The 22,008-nt window shown below is 38.1% G+C and overlaps 1 protein-coding gene and 1 long non-coding RNA gene across 2 annotated transcripts in view; one reads left to right on the top strand and one right to left on the bottom strand.

Moving 5' to 3' along the window:
* The first annotated feature begins 620 nt into the window (after positions 1–620).
* Positions 621–18,487, top strand: cand2 (cullin-associated and neddylation-dissociated 2 (putative)). Its single transcript, XM_008409188.2, has 24 exons — positions 621–835; positions 1,473–1,616; positions 1,975–2,129; positions 2,272–2,395; positions 2,726–2,783; positions 4,625–4,823; positions 5,530–5,635; positions 7,262–7,401; positions 7,700–8,010; positions 8,294–8,435; positions 8,633–8,751; positions 8,942–9,097; positions 9,652–9,873; positions 9,964–10,170; positions 11,141–11,328; positions 13,482–13,641; positions 13,907–14,047; positions 14,309–14,448; positions 14,562–14,737; positions 15,737–15,832; positions 17,247–17,416; positions 17,490–17,654; positions 17,808–17,915; positions 18,044–18,487. Exons 1-24 carry the CDS (start codon positions 768–770, stop codon positions 18,272–18,274), a joined length of 3,726 nt encoding a protein of 1,241 aa, XP_008407410.1. The 5' UTR covers positions 621–767; the 3' UTR covers positions 18,275–18,487.
* Positions 18,488–21,371: 2,884 nt separating this feature from the next.
* LOC108166294 (uncharacterized) overlaps positions 21,372–22,008 on the bottom strand; it is a 1,633-nt gene continuing 996 nt past the window's right edge. Inside the window, exons 2-3 of the long non-coding RNA XR_001776612.1 lie at positions 21,610–21,900; positions 21,372–21,447 (exon numbers count right to left, since the gene is read on the bottom strand). This is a non-coding gene — a long non-coding RNA (uncharacterized LOC108166294). The remainder of the gene's footprint in view (positions 21,448–21,609; positions 21,901–22,008) is intronic.

Below are 22,008 nucleotides of genomic sequence, written 5' to 3'. Positions count from 1 at the left end.
TATTTTTTACCTCCAGGAATACAAAATAACTTTTGATAACTTAATTAAAGTTATAACTTAAGTTATAAGTTATAACTTGTCTTCTTGTCATTCAAAATACATTATTTGTTTTCTTTTGCTCACAACATGCTMTGTGTTGGTATAGAAATAAAACTAAAAACTGATACGCTCTAGTTTTTCTTCAAATCAAATCTCAGTCAGGTCARGACAATTTAGATTGCACAAAACACAGCAAATTTGTCATTAATTGTTCTTTGAGCCAACAACATGGAAGAACACTTTTGTTCTGATTTTATATGACTCCATATAAATAATAAGTCATTATTTAATTTGTTTTATCATGGAAGTAGAAAGACATGTGAACATGTGAGAAGAAAGCACAGGTACTTCTCTTAAAATGTTGTGAGTAAAAGTAAAAAGTCGCCAGAAAGATAAACACATAAGTAAAGTAGAGATACCTGAGAAATCTCTTCAAGTATAGTAACTAGGTACTTTTACCTKTTTAATGTACAACTATTCTATTCTTGCACGAGATACTTAGGTGTGATACATTTTATGTCCACATGGGGGCGACATAAACCACTACACTCTGACTTACCGTCTATTTTTATCTTTACCCAGTAGGTGTCGGGTTCCACCGACCGTTTGCTCTCCCTTCAGCCCACCAGCCTCGCCATGTTGTCAGGGTAAATCTTTTGCTCCACTTTCACCGCTTTGCCACAGACCATAAGTTTCATAGCTACGGTGTCAGCGGTTAGATACCCACCATGTCGAGTGTTTCSTACCACATCTCCAGCTTGTTGGAGAAAATGACATCAACTGACAAAGATTTCAGGTAAAGTAAGAGTTTGTCAGCACCCTCTGAAAGTGACATGACACATTTAGTCTGACTGATGTCATGGGAATGCCACTGTGTGTYCTCTTTCCTAAGTAAAACCTATTTGTTTGTGATTTTTTTTTTTTTTCATATTTGCCGACTCTATAAGTTGCTCACACAACTCATATTATTTACCAAGTCTTTTATTGCCGTTAGTCATCTAAATATAAGGGGGGGAAAAACTTAAGGTTTTCAAGAAATTTATAAAAAAAGTCATTTCAAATGCATAAAATACAGAATTATCATGGTGGATATTTAATGGTCAAAAATAAAGGCTTTACCCGTCTGTTATTGGTAAGCTTGAAATGTTTGCTTTCAACTTAATTGAAAGCAAACATGGAAAGCAATGGAACAAAAACATTTCTAATAATGTTAGAACATTATGGRACAAAACATTTCTAATAATTGATTAATATTGCTTCAAATGTGTTTGAGTCTTCTCCAAATACATTAKAGCTTTATCTTAGTCAGTTTACTCTCACTGGCTTTTCACTTTATAATTCTTTCAGTAAAATTTACATTTTAACCTGACAATCTYACATTTTGAACCTGTGTTTGAGTTTGTATTTCCTCTATGGCATGTTTGTGCATCCAGGTTTATGGCCACCAATGACCTGATGTTGGAACTGCAGAAAGACAGCATTAAGCTGGATGAGGACAGTGAGAGAAAGGTGGTAAACATGCTGCTCAGACTGCTGGAGGACAAAAACGGAGAGGTGCAAAACCTGGCTGTAAAATGGTAAAACCTACAACAGATGCATTGTCGAGAAATCATTCACTTAAACATAAACCAGTGTTTTAATATATCAGTAGTATGAAATTCATTCACTATTTACTTACTGATGAAAAATATCCATCTACTAATATGACTTCTTTTAGATGAATGTTTTAATTTTATTTACATTTTAATTAACTTACATCAGAAGTAAAAATCATAATGCATCCAAAAACTGTTTATCTGAGAAAGACAAACATGTATACTGGAAGTCTCTTTTAATTTCAATGGAACGATGAAATAAGATATAAATGTATATGTCTGCATTAAAAACAAATTTTTGTGAAGGCAAAAACTGAGGTACAATATTCTGGATTTTTAGTCTGGCCCCTCTGGTGAGTAAGGTGAAGGAGCCTCAGGTGGAGGTGATGGTGGACATACTTTGTACCAACATGACGTCAGATAAGGAGCAGCTGAGAGACATTTCCAGCATGGGACTGAAGGCCGTGATCGCTGAGCTGCCACTGTCGGCCTCAGGTGAGGACTGGTTGTTGCTTCAGCTCTGTCCTGTAMGCCAGAAGAGTCAATAAAGAGTTACATTTTGGATGAATGTCCGTAAGATTTGTGTTTTGAGCTTAGGAATGATACCTWCTCCTAAATTTCTCCGTGATGTTGGCAGGTTTGAGTCTCACAGCCAGCGTGTGTAAGAAGATTACCTCTCAGCTGATTGGTGCCCTTGGGAAACAAGAAGACGTGTCCGTTCAGTTAGAGGCTCTGGACATCCTGTCTGACATGTTAGGAAGGTAAATATAAGTCTCTTGAAAAAAAATCTCATGAGGTGTTAATCAAATAAATGAGGTAGTATGTAAAAAGTTATTGAAAGTATGTTGCAACTGTTGAGGCAAGATGTCATTAATCAGCCAGACCACGTACGGGACAAACGGCTGCTTAAGGGTAATTCTTCAATTATAGGTCAGTGCACTAGCAGCTACACACCTGCGAAGCACTTTGTCTGCATCTTAGACATATTTGATGCTATCAGAACAGAAACGGACAGACACAGATACAAACAGATAAAGTAAAGCATTTTAAGCATTTGTTGTGTATTTTAAGTATTTTGTTTTCCCCTGCAGGCTGGGTGGCGCTCTGGTTGGTTTTCACAGCTCTCTCCTCTCCAGCCTGCTGCCTCAGGTAACAAGCTGATGAAAACAAACTCTAACTGGAGTGTTATTTAAAAAAAATCCAACTTCTTAAAAAAAGTACCACAAAACATCCATGCATAATAATATGATTAACTTTATGTAATTGACCATTCTGCAATCTTTAACAAGTTTTCTGTAGAGATTGTTTTATTTTTAGCTCAAGCCATTTTTTTCATCAACTCTGGTCATTGTCCATGTCCCCACTGAAGAAAAGCATGTTGCTACCACGACCGTATTTGATAGTGTTTGGGGTAATGAGCAGAGTTTTTTTCTCCCCATGTAGCATTTTCTACAGAGTCCAAAAAGTTAACTTTGTTATTGTTTGACCAGAACAAATTTCTGTATGTTTTTGCTGTGCCTCATTTTTTCATATAAGTTAGATTTGTGGAAAAATGTCTTTACGATTCAGGACACTGGCACTCAAGTATAAATAGCAAAATGCTGGTTTACAGCCATTTTGGTAGGCTTGTTGTTGTTCCGTACTTGTTCTGTTTGAAAGCTATCAATAAAACAGCGCTCTGTGTAATATGCAAAACTTGAGATATTGTTTTATATTTTTGTCTTTATTTAAACCTCTGAAAATGTTTATCCTGACCTTTCTAATGTGTTGCTTTGTCATAATGACGCTGTCGAAGCCTTTGCAAAACAGCTATGTTCATATTGGGATCTATTGCATACAGGAGGAATCTATTTTTACTAATTACGTCACTTCTGAAAGCAGTTGGGTCGACTAGATGTTATTTAAAGAGTAAACTGAAGCCTTGAAGAACATGTTTACATTTGTCTTGGCACACTTCAATAATTTGTGTTGGTGTATGTCGTAAAATCTCAATTATATCATCATGACTGCAAACAATTTGCAAATTTGTGCAGGGGCTGAACTTGTTCACAGCAGTGCATTGCTGATTTAATTTAAACAAGCAAAACAAAATGTCTGATGTACAACAAAGGGACAACAAAAGTAAACATAAAACATGGAACTAATTAAATGTTGTGCATCAGAGCATTTGGAAACTGGGAAATAGGCCAGAAGAGGTTAACATTAAAGGACATACTGTTCAAATAAAGAATGTAAGAGATCAAGTATGCTCTGAGGTTAGAGCTGGACTGTGACTTATGTCTTTTTTTCACAGTTTTAAATACCGTCTTGTTGCCTTAATACAGTGTATGTGCCCTTTTGTATTTAAAACAAACAAAAAAATAAGTCTTACGACACTCTTCCACTTCTTTTTCTTTGGAGAGAAGAGTCTGCACAAGATCACTTGTAAAGCTCTCAGTAACTTTGAAGCATTTTTGCAACAGGAGAGCGTCCCCAATTCCAACCTGCCTTTTCACAACAACCCACACTGTAAACTGAAAGTAGTTTGTACATGTTTTTTTCTTTTTCTATCAGATAGTCTTCATCTTAGCATAAGATTGTGGTTTTTAGCATATTGTGTCTAAACAAAACTATTTGAAAGTCTACAGAAACACAGTGGTTGGTGTAAGTTGGTGTAAGTCAGTGTGGTCTTTTGTCTTGGAGTACATGTTACTCAAGTGCTAAGGGTGAGAAGGTTCACCGAATTTAATGTTGCTACCTCAGGTGCTGAACAAACTGATTATTCTTTTTTTTTCTAAAGTTTGTTTTTCTGCAGTACACTAAATGTATATCTGAAATACAGATGTGAATAAAGAGTTCTGTGAGTAGTGGCGGTTCATAATATGGGCCACAAGTAAGGTTGTTTGCTGCTGAAAGTGGGAAGAGTACTTTACAGACATTTTGAAGGATTTATCTTGAAATCAACTTATCTTCGTCTGTTCAGCTGTTTATTCTTTACCTTCATCGTCCAGCTTACCAGCTCCAGAATGGCGGTCAGGAAGCGTTCCATCTTGGCTCTCGGCCAGTTGGTGGCCTGCTGTAGCTCCGCCCTTTTCTCTCAACTGACTGAACACCTGTTGAAAGAACTGGCAAAAAACCCGCAAACATCACTGACGAGGACATACATCCAGTGCTTGGCAACTGTTAGTCGGCAAGGCGGCCATCGAGTTGGTAAGAAATTGTTTTCTTTAGTCAGGGTACAATTAGTTTTTCATATTAAATTTTATATCATAATGGGGATGTTTAAAATTTATTAACAACATATTTATAACAGTATGTTCCTATTAAATCTAATAGAAATGAAATAATGATGACATCTAATTTTCTTTTTCATGACATGGACGTACATATTTGTCCTTTTGAATGAGTGCTTGCCTCTTTGGTGTTCCTCTCTCTCTAAAGCCAACGTCATCCAAAACTAAAAAAAAAAATGTTTATTTCACATTTATTCATTGAAATGGATGCATAGACATTATTTCCAATATTCAAAAGAGTAGCTTGTCTAGCAAGTGGTTGTGCGTGTTCAGCCAATCACATTTACACATCTAGGTAATTAAAAAAGCCCATAACACTCACAGGTATAACGCCATTTTTGCACAAAACAAAGAAATTAATTATTTGTAGTTCTGACAGCCTTTATTATTTTGACAATAGCTAATTGTCAAAAACCGTCCCTAAAATGTTGCAATGAACGTTCAATGCAAATTCTATGGTGTACAAACTTATACTCGCTCTCATGGCAATCATAACTTTCATGGTTGCTGTAACAGGTTTGTATTTTAATAACAAGCATTTTATAGACTGGTATAACTGTTTAAATTATCGTGATGTGTCACAACTTATTGTAACTTTAGATTTCTTTCCTGTTTTACTGCAGGAGAGCATTTAGAGAAACTGATCCCAATGGTGGTGAAGTTCACCAGTGTGGAGGACGATGAGCTGAGGGAGTATTGCTTCCAGGCCTTTGAAGCCTTTATACGAAGGTACAAACAAACACGTTGCTTCCTTCACTTCAGGAAAACATTATATTGAATTTCTCCCATTTCCTTTCCATTCATTAATGCTTCTCATCAGATATTCACCTCACCCTAACCCCAAACCACTGGGCAGGTTAATTATCTGGGGAAATCTAGCCAATATCACCAGGAACAGAATAAATTGCACACCGAGTCACAAACAAACAAACTGGCTGATAATGTGAAGCCTGTATGTTATCTACATGTGTGCTTCTCAGTACACCACAGGTTAGAAAAGTAACCTGATCACCTGTTTAGAAGAAGATGCATTCTTTGGCTCTGATCAAAAAACGCTTTTTGTTGGGTCACAGTTTTAGGTGTTTGTTGGTAAAAGTTCTTTACAACAATCACATTAATTTTATTGAACATCTTTCATTCACTTATTTACATTGAATTGTTTGAGTTTGCATTTTTTGTTTGCCTTATCCTTCCGTTTTAATTACAGCTAACTGTCAAACACTGTGATATCTGTAAACAAGTGTTATTCAGAAAGATGTTCCGGAAAAATATCCTCTGTGCATTTGTTCATTCTCCTCATTTAATAAATTGTTACATGCTTAAATACAACACAGTTCAATTAGATGACAATTTCTTTTTATTTTTATTTTGCATTTTTTCCCCACGCTTTGAACATGCGGGTTATAGCCCAGTGTGGCTTTTCTGTGGATTTTTCTTCAACCGCCAGGGGGCTCTTTAGCAGGAAGTGAATCATTGGAAGTCAAAATTGGAAATCAAAGAAGAAAGTGCTGATTTTAATTTAGAACAAGCACATGCTAGCAGCAGGCACGACAGAGAAATTTCTTCAAACTCATACCCCCTCATCATGGAAACCACACAAAGAAGTTCTTATTTAAGTTGAAGGCTATCGATCTTGCAGTACAGATCGATAGCCGCTGCACGTAAGCTCGGCGTGAACAAATCCATAGTTCGGCGTTGGAGACGGAGGGTTGCATCCTTAATAGATGATTTATTAATCTGTGGAAAACCGAGAATGGCGGAGGGACCAGCGGTTTATAGCCCGGTGCGGCTTATATATGTACGTTTCCAGTTTTCTTTTTTTTTCTTTCTTTTTTTTTTTTTTTTTACTTTGTGGGTGCAGTTTATAGTGAGGTGCACACTATAGTCTGGAAAATACAGTATTTATTGAATATGAATCATGTCACCAACAAGTTTTCTTTCATGGTTGCTCGGTTTTTGGCGACATCTTTCCTCCTATTATCTCTGCTCAGCTTCCCTTTTCTTGTTGAAAAACAGCATCTCCCGAACATGATGCTACCACCACCATCTTTTACAGTGGGCTTGATGTGTTCAGGGTGACGTGTTATATTAAATAAACGTGCTACATTATCTTTGAAAAGAATGTGCTTTGAAAGTTGAGCTGCAATAAATTCAAATAAAACAGATTAAGGAACAAATAACGCTGTTTACTGGAATTTACAGGACATAACTGGAAACTGAAATTTATAAATTTAGCCAAGAAGGCCTAAACTTCAAATAAACCTTTTGATAAAGATGCAAACAATTCTAATTTGCTTCCTTTTTTTGAGAACATATGTATTTTTGTCTAGTACTCACATTGTGTTTGTTCACTAGATGTCCAAAGGAGATGTCACCTCATGTTGCCACAGTGACTAAGCTCTGTCTGAAGTTCATGACCTTTGACCCTAACTACAACTATGATGACACAGAGGAAGATGAAGACAGCATGGACATAGAGGGTGGAGCTGATGAAGGTTTGTTATCAGGTTTTTATTTGCTCTTTTTATTGAGCAGAACAGTAAGATTTAAAAAAAAATCAAATTCTGATATTCACCAACATAAATTAATGAATTTGGTTTTCTTTCGTCAAAATAAAAGAAAAAGAAGATTCTGACCTGGGTCTTCAAAAAATAGAAAAATCTGGGTTTTAATCTAAAGTTCAAATGTCCATAACCTCAGTTCCCTACTTACCACTGTCAAAACATATTAGAAATAAATGTCAATAAATCTTGAAGATACTCTGAAGAGGTATCATGTCTTAACTTCTCACAGAATCAGATGATGAGTACAGTGATGACGATGACATGAGCTGGAAGGTTCGCCGCTCCGCCATCAAGTGTCTGGAGGCGTTGATCAGCACGAGGAGAGACCTTCTCCTCTCTTTCTACTCCTCCATCTGCCCGGCTCTGCTGGCCCGATTCAAGGAGCGCGAGGAGAACGTGAAGGCTGACGTTTTTGCTGCTTTTTCCACTCTCCTGAGGCAAACACGAGGCGGTTCAAGTCATCACAGCCTCATTGCGGCCAGTTCAGAGCCAGGAACGAGCCGGGAGGAAGAACCAGAGGTCGCTTTGCTGAAAAAAGAGGTGCTGAAAACGGATGTTAATACCTGAGGCCTGAAGAAAAATTTAAGCCCTAAAACTGAGTTATTTATTATTGCGTGAAACATTGCTAAAATTAAATCACTATATATTATGCTACTGCACATCCTTACCAGGGGTGGCTCTAAATGAGGTCAACAAGTGCTGTATTTTAGAAACAAACAAAAAAATTTTTTACACTTCCTGTCAAGAAAGGAAACCCATGTCTTGCAAATGGGGTCCTGTTTCGAGATATTCATGTTTAATATGTGATTTCATCTCCGTTCAGGTGCCGGTGATTGTGAAGGCTCTCCATAAACAGTTAAAGGAGAAGAGTCTTAAATCTCGGCAGGGCTGCTTCTGTCTTCTCACAGAGCTGGCCTACACAGTACCTGGAGCCTTGGAAGAGCATATACCCGTCCTTATACCTGGTACATATACATTGCGACATTGACCCATTATCTTTATTAATGTGATATAAATATCAAATTTATTCAAGGTCAGCTTTTTTTTTTCATTTTCAGTTTTTCACACTGAAACTATCTCTTAGTCCTTCCCTTTAGTTTACTTTCTCTTTCCTTTGCTTTCTTTTTTTAATCTCTGCCTTTTTTTCCACCTCTCCTTCCAGGCATTGTCTTTTCCCTGACTGATAAATCCACCTCCTCCACCATGAGGATTGATGCTCTTTCGTTCTTCCACGTTCTTCTCATCTCCCACCATCCCCAAGCCTTTCAGCCACACATGCAGGTTGTTCAAACCTCCTCTACTGCTTTGCTCTGAAGACTTTAAACCAGAACAATGAACATGCATTTTGTGGGAAGTGATAAAGTTTGGTCAGAACAATCTCAGTTATCTCAGTGTTGTCACACCCTGAACCATTAATGGTTGTCTGGGCGTCTCAACGTTTTCATGGTTATCCTCTCTGTTGCTCCTGCAGACGCTGCTGCCTGCCGTCCTAACATGCGTTGAGGACACTTTCTATAAGATCACTGCAGAGGCGCTGCTGGTCACTCAGCAGTTAATCAAAGTGATGAGGCCACAGGGACAGACGACCACATCCTCAGGTTTTGACCCGAAGCCTTTTATTCAGAAGGTATATCCTATTTTTTAAATGTTGTATTCAGCCTACATTGTTGGAGTTGGAATAATTTTTGTTGTTGTTTTAGGAGAGGAAAACCAGCCTCACTTTACCAAAAACTGTTTAGTCAACAAAGTGGGTCTACTTTAAAGATATAATACTTAAGATATAAAAAAGAATTTGATTTATGTACAGCAAACATGCAGAAATATTTTGCTTATCCTGCTTGTAAGAATCTGCAATGCTTCTGTGTTTTACCTTTAAACACAGAGGAATCTAAAATGCTTCCATAAATAAGTTGGGAAAACTGTGTTATTTGTGTTGAGTAGAAATGAGGTTTCTGCTTCCTCCAGAATATCAAAGAAACATTTATCCTTGCAGGCTTTGTCCCATTTCACTGATTATTTTCTTTCACTGAATAAGTCTGTTGTTGTTTACATTGTTTTGTTCTAATTTATTATTTGTTCCTGTTTTGGTTCTTTTGTTTATTTGCCTTGGATTAGCTGTTGTTTCGCTCCAGATGTGTTTTATTTTGTCACCTGTTCTTTATTAAATCTTCTTTCCTGCAGGTGTTTTCAGTAACAATGAAGAGGCTCAAAGCAACAGACATCGACCAGGAAGTGAAGGAGAGAGCCATTTCCTGTATGGGTCACATGGTGTGTCATCTTGGCGACCACCTGGGGACGGAGCTGCAGGGAGTGTTGGGGATCTTTTTGGACAGATTGAAAAATGAGATAACAAGACTGACAGCGGTGAAGACCCTCACCCTCATCTCTGCATCTCCACTAAAGGTTCAGTAGGAAACTTTTTGTTAACGAATTTACAAAAAGAAAACCTGACTTTCTTTTAAAATATGAAAGCAACATTCCTCGCTCCTCCAGATTGACATGACCTCCATCCTGCCGGAGGCTTTGTCGGTGTTGGGGTCTTTCTTGCGGAAGAACCAGCGGGTTCTGAAGCTCAGCACGTTGGCGTGTCTCACAGCGCTGGTTACCCATCATGCTGCCAGCATCAAGCCAGCTGCTCTGGAGCCTGTGTTAAGTGAGATTCCTCCTCTGGTGGATGAGAGCGACATGCATGTATCACAGGTACTCACACAGACAATGCTTTTTCTAAAACCAGATCTTTTTTTCCATCTGTAAAACACAAAAATCTCTGCATCACTTAAATCGCTAAATATTTTTTAGATTAATTTGTCACAGTGAAAATCAGACATAGTATCATGGCCACCTGTTTAACACCTTTTATTCTGCCCATTGCAGGCCTGGAACATCCAACAGAAGCTGCATCGTTATTTTGGTGTTTGGTATTTCGGGTCAATATTGATACTTTTGATATCGACATTGACCCGATACGATATCAGCACAAATCATTGATACTTTTACTACTTATTTTGTAGTGTGCAATGTTAGAAAAGGCTTGATTAAGTGATATTACTCAAACAGAGAACAATAGTCAATGTCAGGAATAAGTTTGAGAACAACTGACCCTTTTATTATTAACCAGTGGGTTTGAGTACAGAGTACAAGCTCTGTTGGATGGAAGTAGTGAGGCAGACTAAATGCTGGAGAATAGTGCTTTTACAGGTGTGTTTATGTCAGATTATGGATACAGGCTGAGATAATCCGATGCTCATCTTTTGATTGATATCGGACTAATTTCCAATATTAATGTCCAATCGCGACATCCCAATCTTTTATTTCTTAATTAGAAACTTGGGAAGCAGTTAGTTCAGCAGGTCAAACAATCAAATAAAACATTTGCTTGTTTTATTTAAACTGCCTTAATTTTTAAATATCAACTATATTTATAGTTATAATAGTTATAAACGATTTATAGTTTATATCGACTATAAAACAAATTTTAATTCATGACTCTGCATCTCGGTGACACCATGATGATAGTGGAGAGTCGTTGCCTTCCTAGTTAACTTTCACTGTGCTAAACCTGCTGCCAATTACAGAAAGTAAAACCAGGATTTGAATCATAAAGCCAAACTTCTGGAGCTGTTTTTTGCTGTTAAAATGCTTTATATACTTTATGCTCTCCTCTGTCTAGGTGTCCATTACCTTGTTAACTTGCATGGCCAAAGCCTGCCCCTCCTCCCTGGCTAAAATCAGCTCATCTGTGCTGTCCGGAGTCTTTAAGCTCATCCACTCCCCGCTGCTGCAGGGTGGAGCACTTCTGGCTATACTGGACTTCCTCCAAGCCCTGGTGGTGAGCAAGGCTACAAACCTGGGCTACAGGTAAGCTGGTGAGCTCAACTGTCCCAACCTCTAGAAAACTAAGCGTGTCGTACTCGGGTCAACACAGATTGATGGGAAAGTCGTTCAGGACCAATAACTGCTAATAGTTTGCAACCAATGAGTTGTTGACCAACAATGGTTAAAAATTGCAGATAGGAATCAGGTAATTTTAGAGTTGACGTTGCAAATGGATGTTTTACCATCATTTTGCCAGCTCTATAAAATTACAATCATGCCAAAATGTGGTGTTTCCCTCAGGCTTGTAAACAGCTGTTATTTCATCAGGGTATGAGAAAACCTTCCAAAACTTACAATGTCAAAGTCTCCTTTGCTGATTAGAAGCCATTATATTATATTACAGAAAATAAAAACAGTGAAACTTGATCAGAGCTCCCCTCACGTCACGGGTCCAGATTAAATCACGTCTCCAGTGTGTGGACATCACTCTTGAGTCACAACTGAGTCAGGCCCGCTTTGTTATTCTACGAAATCAATAATGATGTGATTACTGTTTTCAAGGGGAACTCCACAAATTATGTTGATAAAGATCACTTCGCTAATCACAGGCAGTAATACTGAGTCTGGTAAAACTGACGGGTAATGCCTTCTGTGGCTCTCCAGGAACTTTGTCAAAATTAAGGTTGTCCCAAGCTGACGTATGGAGAACATTAACCAGTGCCAAAACTGATAAATGACCTGGCTATAAAATATCCTACACTTAAACTTACCTCAATTGTTGGCCTCATGTGGTGGCAAGGAAAACCGATCTGCTGGTTGGAGGGTTCCAGCTTCTTTTGGGGGACATTTTCAGTGACATAAGGATGGCATGTCAGATGCAATTAGGCTCTGAAGACTTCTATAAAACTTGTGTGTTAATCAGTGGCTCTGTTATGACAGGACAGCAACAGTCTCCGTTTGTGCAACACAAAAAGGTGGAACTTATTTCCTCCAAATGACATCAACCTACTCCAGATAAAAAGATAAAAATGCTCTCATCCGCAGCGACAAGATGCAAGAAGAGGGCCAGGTTGAGGAATTTTGAATTCAGATTTCCATACTTCTGAAATATATGTAACCAACTCTATGATCAAAATATGCATTGGTTTAGACTATGAGTGTGAACTACACTCACATTGAAAAGTAAGAATGCCCACTTTAAAGCTTTTCCGTACGATCAACTCAGTGACTGNTGAACTACACTCACATTGAAAAGTAAGAATGCCCACTTTAAAGCTTTTCCGTACGATCAACTCAGTGACTGCAAAGTTACCCACTTCCTACCCCTGCAAAACATCATCAATCACCCACAAACACCATGCTTGATGTGGTTGTGGTGCATGCTCTTCATGCACCATGCAGCTGTTCATTATAGACGAGAATCTCTGCTTTGGTCTGATCTGTCTAAAGAACACTGTTCTAGTAATCTTGGGATTCTTTCAGATGCAACTTTGCAAATTAAGTTAGAGTGCTTTTATGTTTTGAAACCAAAAATGCTTTTTTATTGCAACCTGAACAGCACACATATGTTTAGCCTTTGATATTATTTTGACATGTTGAGTCTTGAGCTTTTGGGATTATTTGTTAACTCAACAAGATAAACTTAAGGTGAATTTGCTAAGATGACCACTCTTGGGGAGATGTTTATGTTGAATGATGGAAAATCAGTTTAACCCTTCCCAGATTGATGGGAATCAGCTGTAACTTCTCAAAGGACATTGCTGAAGTTTTCCTGCCTTGCAGTTCTGTTAGTATGCACAATGTGCTTCAGATCATTGATTTCCCAAAACTGTTGCTTTTTAGAGGTGTTGATGATCATAACCTGAATCTCCTCAGGTTCCTGTTCATTACAAAGGGAATCATGTGGTTTGAACTCATACTTTTTTGTGTATTTGAAATCAGATTTACATCATTTTAGATTCTGTGAAAAATCCAATCATTTTTGTAGTGCCCCAAGAAATAAAACCATAAAACTGCAAAAGTGTCTACTTTTTACAATGACTGTTAATACCACACAACATAGATTATGTTTCATTTAGCAGTGTTATTGCACTTTACAGTGATTTGTGATGTATCAACACCTGTACATACGGACAGGCATCTGATCATACTTTTTCCTTCTTCTTTTTACTTCTATATTTTCCTCTCTTCTTCAGTCAGTTGCTTAAGTCTCTTATGGAGCCATTTCAAAGCTCCAAGTCCTCTGCAGACGTCCTGCACAGACAGTCCTACCACTCTGTGGCTCGCTGTGTGGCTGCTCTGTCCTCTGCTTCTCCAAAAGAGACGCCTGGCACTGTGACCAGCCTCATACAGCAGGTGTGTGACTCTTCTTTTCAGCTACACAGGAAGAGTTTAACTCAAGGTAGATACTGTTTGTTTTAGTCCGTCTCATAAAATCCCAGTGAAATCCTCAGACGTTTGTGGTTGTAATGTGTCAAATAAAAATGGATATCTTACTAATACTGCCTACAGTATTAACACTGCCCCTTTTCTTATTATTTTTGTGAAACATGGTACCACTGATGCTTAACGATGTCATCCTGGGTGTTTGTCTTATTAAAGCTCAGTTCTCTCTTCTCAGGTGAAGAACTCCAGCTCCCCAGAGTCGGCTCGAGTCCTGTCTCTGTTGTGTCTGGGGGAGGTGGGAAGGAGCGGCAGTCTGGGAGGGAGTAAGGAGGTTCAGGAAGTCATCTTGGAGGCCTTCTCCTCAACCAACGAGGAGGTAGGACACAGATAATAAAAAAGCTAAGCTTGATAGCTCTTCAAAACCGGCATAAAACAAAAGGACAGGAAAAACAGAGAAATATTTCATTGGATTGAGGTTTTCACGTATTCAGTGAAAACACTGAATAAAAAAAAAAAAAGATCCCCTGGAGCAACTTCATCTCTGTTTCTTCTTAAAGCCACAGCTTGTTGTTGTAAAAATATGCCAACACAAATTATCTTCACAAGTGTTGAGGCATCATCCCTTCTGTGTTCCCAGATAAAAACAGCGGCGTCCTGCGCTTTAGGAGGCATGGCGGTCGGCAGCCTAAATGAGTTTCTGCCCTTCATGCTGAAGGAGATCTCAGCTCAACCACGAAGACAATACCTGCTGCTTCACTCCCTCAAAGAGGTCATCAGGTCGGTGTTTATATATATACTTTATATCAAAGGTTTTATAAGCTAAGCAAGTTTTGTCCTTTGAGGCCTTCATGGTATCTCTGCTGAAACCTTTTCTCTCTTTCTCTGCTCAGCGCATGTCCAGCCTCCAGTCTCTCACCTCATGTGGAGTCGATCTGGGCTTTGCTGTTTCAGCACTGTGAGAGTCAGGAGGAGGGGACCAGGAACCTAGTGGCTGAATGTTTGGGAAAACTGACCTTAGTCAACCCTGCACAACTTCTGCCCAGACTAAAACAACAACTTAAAGCTGGTACTGTGGGGGCTAAGTTCTTTTTTTCTGTCCTTTGTTCATCATGTTGGATCTTTTTAGACATACAAAGTTTAGACATTTAGATACCTCACATTTCCACTCACCACATCACATTTTGAAAATAAATGAGCTTAATGGGAACATGCCAATTAAAATGTTTTTTGATTAAAAGTTTTACTGCCAGGATGAAGTGTTTTTTTTTTTATATGTACTGATGTTGGTTTGTTCACAAAACTTTAAATCAAACACTTTTAAAGCATCACACAAGTCACATGATCAACAACGTATTTTATGGAAACGATGCAATTGTGAAGTTGGTTTTTTGACATTAGCAAAGTTTTTCTCACATTTCTAATGGAAATTCTAGCACTGTGAAGCATAAAGAGCTCTACGCATTTATAGAACAAAAAGATAAAGAGGATGAAATGATTTCAAGAATCTGAAGTGGTGTTTTTGTTCTTTAATAGCTGCACTAATTAAACTCTTATCAAGAAACGTATCAGTCCAACCTGTCCTGGACGAATGATAAAGATTATAATGCTTTCTTCCACGGTTAAAACCAGAGCAAAATCTCTTTACAAATAAAACATAGCCATCTTGGTATCACTTATTATTAAAACATAATCAAAGCACATTGGACATGGCCAACAAAGAAAGAGTTTTATGGAATTTAGGTACAATAAAAACACGTTGCAAGCCATTTACTGTTTCCTGAGTAAAACCAAACCAGCTTTTTTTTTATCTCTCTGCAATGTCCATGGCAACTAGGACACACGTTTCTCTTAATCTATTTTCCCTGAAGTGTTTCTGTGCTCATATCAGCAAAACCATGGAGTTTAACTTCAGTTATTTTAGTTCTGATCCCTGAGGTGTAATGTTAAAAATGGATTACTTTAAATATCTCATTTGTAGAATTATTTTTTGTAACTTGTAGAACTTGACCCACCTCATGAAACAGAATCTAGTTTTAACTTTCTGCTCATGCTTGTTGCCTTACAGGTTCTCCTCTGACTCGCAGCACGGTGGTGACAGCTGTAAAGTTCACCATCGTTGACCATCCAGCTCCCATAGACTCACTGCTGAAAGACAGCATTGGTAAAACACAGCTTTAGCAGTAAATCTTTACTCTTAGTTCACTTTTTAATATAAATTCTACAACAATTTTTTACTGGCCATATGATTGCACATATGGCCAATCATATGTTTGTGAAAAAACGTATGATTGTGAATGGACTTAAGATAATCAAACCTCAACATTCCTGGGAAAATTCAAATTCAGTGCACCGTGTTGCCACTCAGAACAGCCGTAGTTTCTGGAGATATAACTTTATGCAGGCTTAGTGTGAGTATCTGGTTCAGAAGTACTCAAACTTGGATAGGGTACATTAAACAGGCCTGATGGGCACAAAGAAACCTGCTGTTTTGGACTCATTCTGATGATTTCTGCCGCAGCTCTTCAGCTGTGATGAGTCTATGCTTACTGAAGCCTCGGGCTGCTGAGGTAGTCGTCTGTTGTCACGACCCATAAGCTTCAAGCACAATTTGTTTTAATTCGCAGATGATTTTCCAACTAAATATTCCAGTTAGTTCAGTGGTGAACTCAGCTACCATGATGTTTCCGTATTAGCATTCTGAATACATCATACCTTGCAAAAAATATTTATTATCCTTCATCTTTTTATTTTACATTTTTTTTATGTTGTAATTACAAACATAAATGTATTAACCTAGCTTCCACGTAAAAGATCAATACAAAGTTGTGGATTTTATTAACTAGGAAAAATTACAACAGCATTATGCCGCCAGTACCATGTTCCCTGGTGAGGTTGTTGTGTTTAGGATGACAGGCAATGTCTTCATTTCGACCCACATGTGACATTTTGCATGAATGCCAATAAGATCTATATTTACCGTTTCCCTTTTGGTACTAGTGACATGCTGCAGCAGGAAATTCTTATAGCTTTTTTAAACAGTGACTTCCTTCCTGCCCCTCTAACACAAAGATAACATTTAGTGTGTGACTAATGGTGACTCTGACTTGTCTGATGCATTTTGATCTTTTTGATAATGCGTGTTAATGTAGCATTCTTTATGATTTTTACCAAACCTTAAAAGGCGAGGAAGGAACAGCTGCATTTATGTACTAATTTTGTAACTTCTAAAGGTGGTGGGTGGCGCTTCATTACCTTTAGGCCAAGTTGGATGGATACAAATGTGTGCATAGATTTTTTTTCTTTTCACAAACTTTTAAAACTATGTGCTGTTTTCCTCCAACTTTACAATATGCAATACTATTTTTTGGCCTGTCCCATGAATTTCTAATGAGGCACATTAATGTTTGTGGATCTACTGTGACAAGAAGAGTGTAGAAAAATAGATTATTTTAAATTTGAAATCCTAAACCATTTGTAGCATTCTTTAGTATATTAGCAGCTTTTCTTCATATTTGTTGAGGGTTTCAAACTTTGTTAATGGTGATACAAAGATATTTTTTCTTTTACTCTGACAGGTGACTTTCTAAAGACCCTGCAGGACAGTGACATCAACGTGCGCCGTGTCGCCTTGGTGATGTTTAACTCTGCTGCTCATAACAAACCATCTCTGGTCAAAGGTCTGCTGGGAACAATCCTGCCTCACCTTTACAAGGAAACCCAGATCAGGAAGGACCTCATCAGGGAGGTGTGTTGACTGATGGAGACTCTGCAAGTAATGACAATCTGTGCAAATGTAATGCTTTGCATGTATGCTGCAGGTGGAGATGGGACCTTTCAAACACACGGTGGATGATGGTTTGGATGTGCGTAAAGCAGCATTTGAGTGTATGTACACTCTACTGGACAGCTGCCTAGAGGGGCTGGACGTCCTGCAGTTTCTGGATCATGTGGAGGAAGGACTCAAAGACCACTATGATATCAGGGTGAGAAGGAACATTATTTGAAAATAAAATAATTGAATCAAATAAATGTCAAGCTTGCTCCATGGAATGTAAGAAAACAGCAATTCAGCTTTCTGGACTGTTAAAGAACAAACCATCTGTTTTTCTATCACTTCTGTTTATTCTGGGCTGTAGATGTTGACCTTTTTGATGTTGGCCAGACTGGTTTCTTTGTGTCCTGCTGCTGTTCTCCAAAGACTAGACCGACTGGTGGAACCTCTTAAAGCCACCTGCACCACCAAAGTACTGTAATACTTTGAAATTATTACTGAAATATGAGGCATTTGACCCAGTTTGTTGACCTGAAGCTTAACCAGATTGCCCACCAAACAACATGAGTTACACTCTGTGGCATCTCCTACAATCTACAGGTAAAGGCCGGCTCTGTAAAACAGGAGTTTGAGAAGCAGGAGGAACTGCGGCGCTCAGCCATGCGCGCTGTCGCCGCCCTGCTGGCTGTGCCAGAGGTGGAGAGAAGTCCCAGCATGGCTGAATTCGCCAACCAGATTAGATCCAACGTTGACATGGCGTCCATCTACCAGAGTGTCCAGGGAGGGGAGGCAGGAGGCTTAGGCCCCACAGAGAGCATGGATATGAGCTAAGCTCTCCTCCTTAAGTGCCTTAGAAGAGAAAATGTTGGTTTTCCAGTTTGTTTGTTTGTTTTTTTGTATTTTTAGAGCTTCAGGCCAATGTTTGATCTAACGTTTGATGTTTTGTTTACTGTGTGAAATTTTTTTCTGCCTTGTTGGATCCTGTCAATGTGGGCTGAATAAATTTTGAAATAAACTATTCTGAAAATAGTGCTTTTTCCGCAAACATCTTGCAAAGAATATAATTTTTTTTATTAGACAGAAAATATGCCAGTTTGAGCTCTTTATGACCTGGAGAGAATGCTGCATTGTCATTGAAACAAATGAAACTCTTCCTATTGTCCTGTTCTCTTGAACGTGTTTGTAGATGCACCACGGCTTCAGAAAAGTTAGATTTTTATTTTTAAAAAGTAACCATTAGAAAGGTGCCAAGACAAAAGTAGTTTTCTTAAATCCAGCCTTGTGGTGATGCCATATTTATCCTGGCATCATTTGACAGTTCTTTGGTCTCGCCAATCATGGAGGATTGATTTGAGTGTCACTATGTGGATAGATGGGCTGCAAGCATTTAATAAATTAGGGCCAGGAATACTTGTTTGAATGGTCCCTGAACTCCATTTTGTTAGCAAAAATCCATAATCTGCAGGTGTCATGTACTTTTTACTCCAGTAGTTTTCACCCGTTTTATGAAAGACGGGCAGATATGGGGAGGTTTGGAATGATTTACAACAGTACCAGTCCTGGTTTTCTGCAGGGGGGCAGAAACTGCAGGAGCAGATTATTGAATCTTTTAGCACACTTGAAGCAGCGCAAGATTCCTGAGATGACAAACAAAATAGGCTAATCTTGCAAACTTGACAAATACTAGACTTGAGTTTTATTTCTATCTGGTGGCCAGTGTGAGGTGTGGCTGGAAGAACCAGCCTTATAAGCTGGAGCTTGATGACATTTGATAGGCAACAGGTGCTTCTCCTTAGCATGAAGAGCAAACTTGTGGCCTCATCACACCACAGAAGGAAAAAGGAAAACGCTGAGAAGGGAGCAAATGAATCTGATGCCCTAACACACCCAGTATCATCTTGTAATCATGTAATCACTTTTTATTAAAGTATAAGTGTTCAGTGTACATAAGAGATGTGAATTTTTCATCTTTAACATAGAGGAACTTAATGCAAAAAATAAATAAATGAAACAAATCAGAAATATATTTCAATAAGTAACAAAAAAGCAATGTACATGTACAACTTTGGACACCCCTGATATATGGTAAAGAGGTTGGTCTGTGGATCAGTTAGGAAGATTGAGCTCCAGCTGCACAAAGTAGAGGTGGGTAAAAGGAGCAGAGCTTCTGTGTCAGCGTTATTCTCTTAAATCCTTTGGAAGCTGACAATAGAGTACGGCAGCAGGGCCGGCTCATTTGTAGGAGTGTTGGCAGAGATATAGGTCACCCGTGTCTCCTGATGCTCCCGCACTTCTTCATAGAAATGCTCCTAACAGAGAATGAATATCAATCTGGTTACTGGCATGACAAAATCTATTTGTTGGTGCAACAACACTTGAACACAGAAAGTGTAGATTTTAAAACTAACCTCTGTTAGGTGACATTCTGCTGCTCTGCGTTCTGTGTTTTTTGTATTTGAACGTCCTTTTCAAAAACAGAAGAGTACACAAATAAGAACTCAGAAAACTATTATCTAAGAATTTTTCTTTTTAAAAGAAACAATTTAGTGTCTGATAAATCAGCAACAAAGGTCTTCCTGATGTGGCTCTTTAGATTTAATCTACACATGTAAAGTGTAAGAATGTGGTTTCATACAATAATATTACTTGTGTTCTGTTGTTCAAATAAATACAAACATTCTTACGTTTATATATAATGATCAATGTTGCCCAAAGTAGAAGCATCACCACAATTGTACCAGTGATCAGGGTTATGTCACCTACAACATACAGACACAGTCTTGTTTCAAGCACTCAGCAACACAGAGAAATAAATTGATTATTAAGCAGTTTAAGAACAAAAATACAGTAGTCTCTTACCAAATGTATTTGCAGGTGAAGTTGCTGAGTTTATCCAAACGAGCGTGATGTGGGGATAACAAAATAAATGCAATATTAGTTTTAATTAACAGTAAACCATAATCAGAAAATGAAAATAAATACATGTTTGAAATGCATTAATCTCAGATTAATGGACTACAAATAACAAGCTTTCCTATAATACTCAAATATATGGAAATGCAGCACAAACTGACCTGTGGGTCAGTGTTTGATATATTACCTATAAAAGTAGGTAATCTAGGAATGTCTAACAGTGTTTGGTGTCTTAATTCCATGTATGAAAAACTATATGCTCATCACTTTACTTACTGCTCTGGTTTCTGCATACTTATGCATTTCTCACTTTCTGCATACTTATGCAGAAACCAGTCTAAACCAGACTAAATGCAGTCTAAACCTAAGCTGTCTCCATCAGAGTAGGAACAAAATGACTCACCTACTTTCAAGACTAACATGTGAATAAATATTTTGCTGTGTTTGTTGGTGGTGTTCTCTGCTCCACACCAGTACGTTCCAGAGTCAGCTACTGTTACATTTCTCACGTCTATGGTGATGGTTTGATTTACTTTGTTGTCCTTCATCATAAACCTCCTCCTCCTGCTGTTTTTTGAGGTGCTTCCAACTTCCTGGCAGTCATTTGGATTTTCTCCCTTACAGATACATTTTGTCAGGTTAGAGACATCGCTTCCGTATTTGCAATAATATTTTAGATCTTGTCCTGGAATTTTCAATCTTTGGAACATTGTGATATCTGTGGAAAATAAGTGTTGTTTTAGTCTTGTTCAATAATTGGCGAGCAAATAAATATGTAACTCACTTACTTTTAACCTCCAGCTGTATTTTTGAGATTCCAACTCGATAACTGCCATTGCTTTCTTTCACGCCACACCAGTAAACACCAGCATTGTTTAAGGACACAGGACTAATTGACAATTTGAAGCCATTGTTGGTATTTGTCAGGGTGAATCCTGAGTTTTTAGTTGTTAAGATACTCTTACAAGTAAAGTTGTTTTCTTTGCAGATGAACTTGGACTTGGACAGATACATATCTGGATAATCACATTTGATGGTCATTTTAGCTCTTCGGTAAGCAGTTTGACTGCGTTTCTTGCAGTATTTTTTCTCTGTAAATAGAACAAACCTGAATAAATATGTGAAAAGGTCCTGCTGATTTATGATGTGACAGAGAGTTAATTACTTTTGTAAAATTATATCTGCCTGCATAGCAGTGCAAGATGTTTTTACTGTTTTTACTCTGGTACTCACTCCAATGTAATGCCACTTACCACAAATCTTTACTTTACTCTTTTTTGTGTTGTCATCACAATTAAAACCATAAGTTCCACTGTCCGTTGAGTTACATGACCATACCATTAGTCTAAGATATTTTTCCGATGTATCATGGTAAAATACATATTTGCCATGATTTTCCATTTTGTTTGTCTGATTGCTCTGTATGGTTTCAGTTGGTAAAACTACTTGGAGTTTATTATATTTTTGTTTGGCACAAGGATATTTCCATGTCATTTCCACCCATCCTTCCACACATATTTGTATCTCTGTTGAGGCCTCAGTTCCTGTAGAAGAAAGACGAAGTTTAAGTGATTCCAGTTATCTACTAAACACAGAGAAATATATCAAACCAGCTTCTGGTAATGAAGCTACAGTAGGTAACTTAAAAAAAA

This window comes from Poecilia reticulata, linkage group LG5 (genome assembly GCF_000633615.1).
Source record: "Poecilia reticulata strain Guanapo linkage group LG5, Guppy_female_1.0+MT, whole genome shotgun sequence".
In the NCBI taxonomy this organism is placed as follows: Eukaryota; Metazoa; Chordata; class Actinopteri; order Cyprinodontiformes; family Poeciliidae; genus Poecilia; species Poecilia reticulata.
The sequence above is the reverse complement of the archived record's forward strand: the minus strand, read 5'-3'. Positions and strand labels throughout refer to the sequence as shown.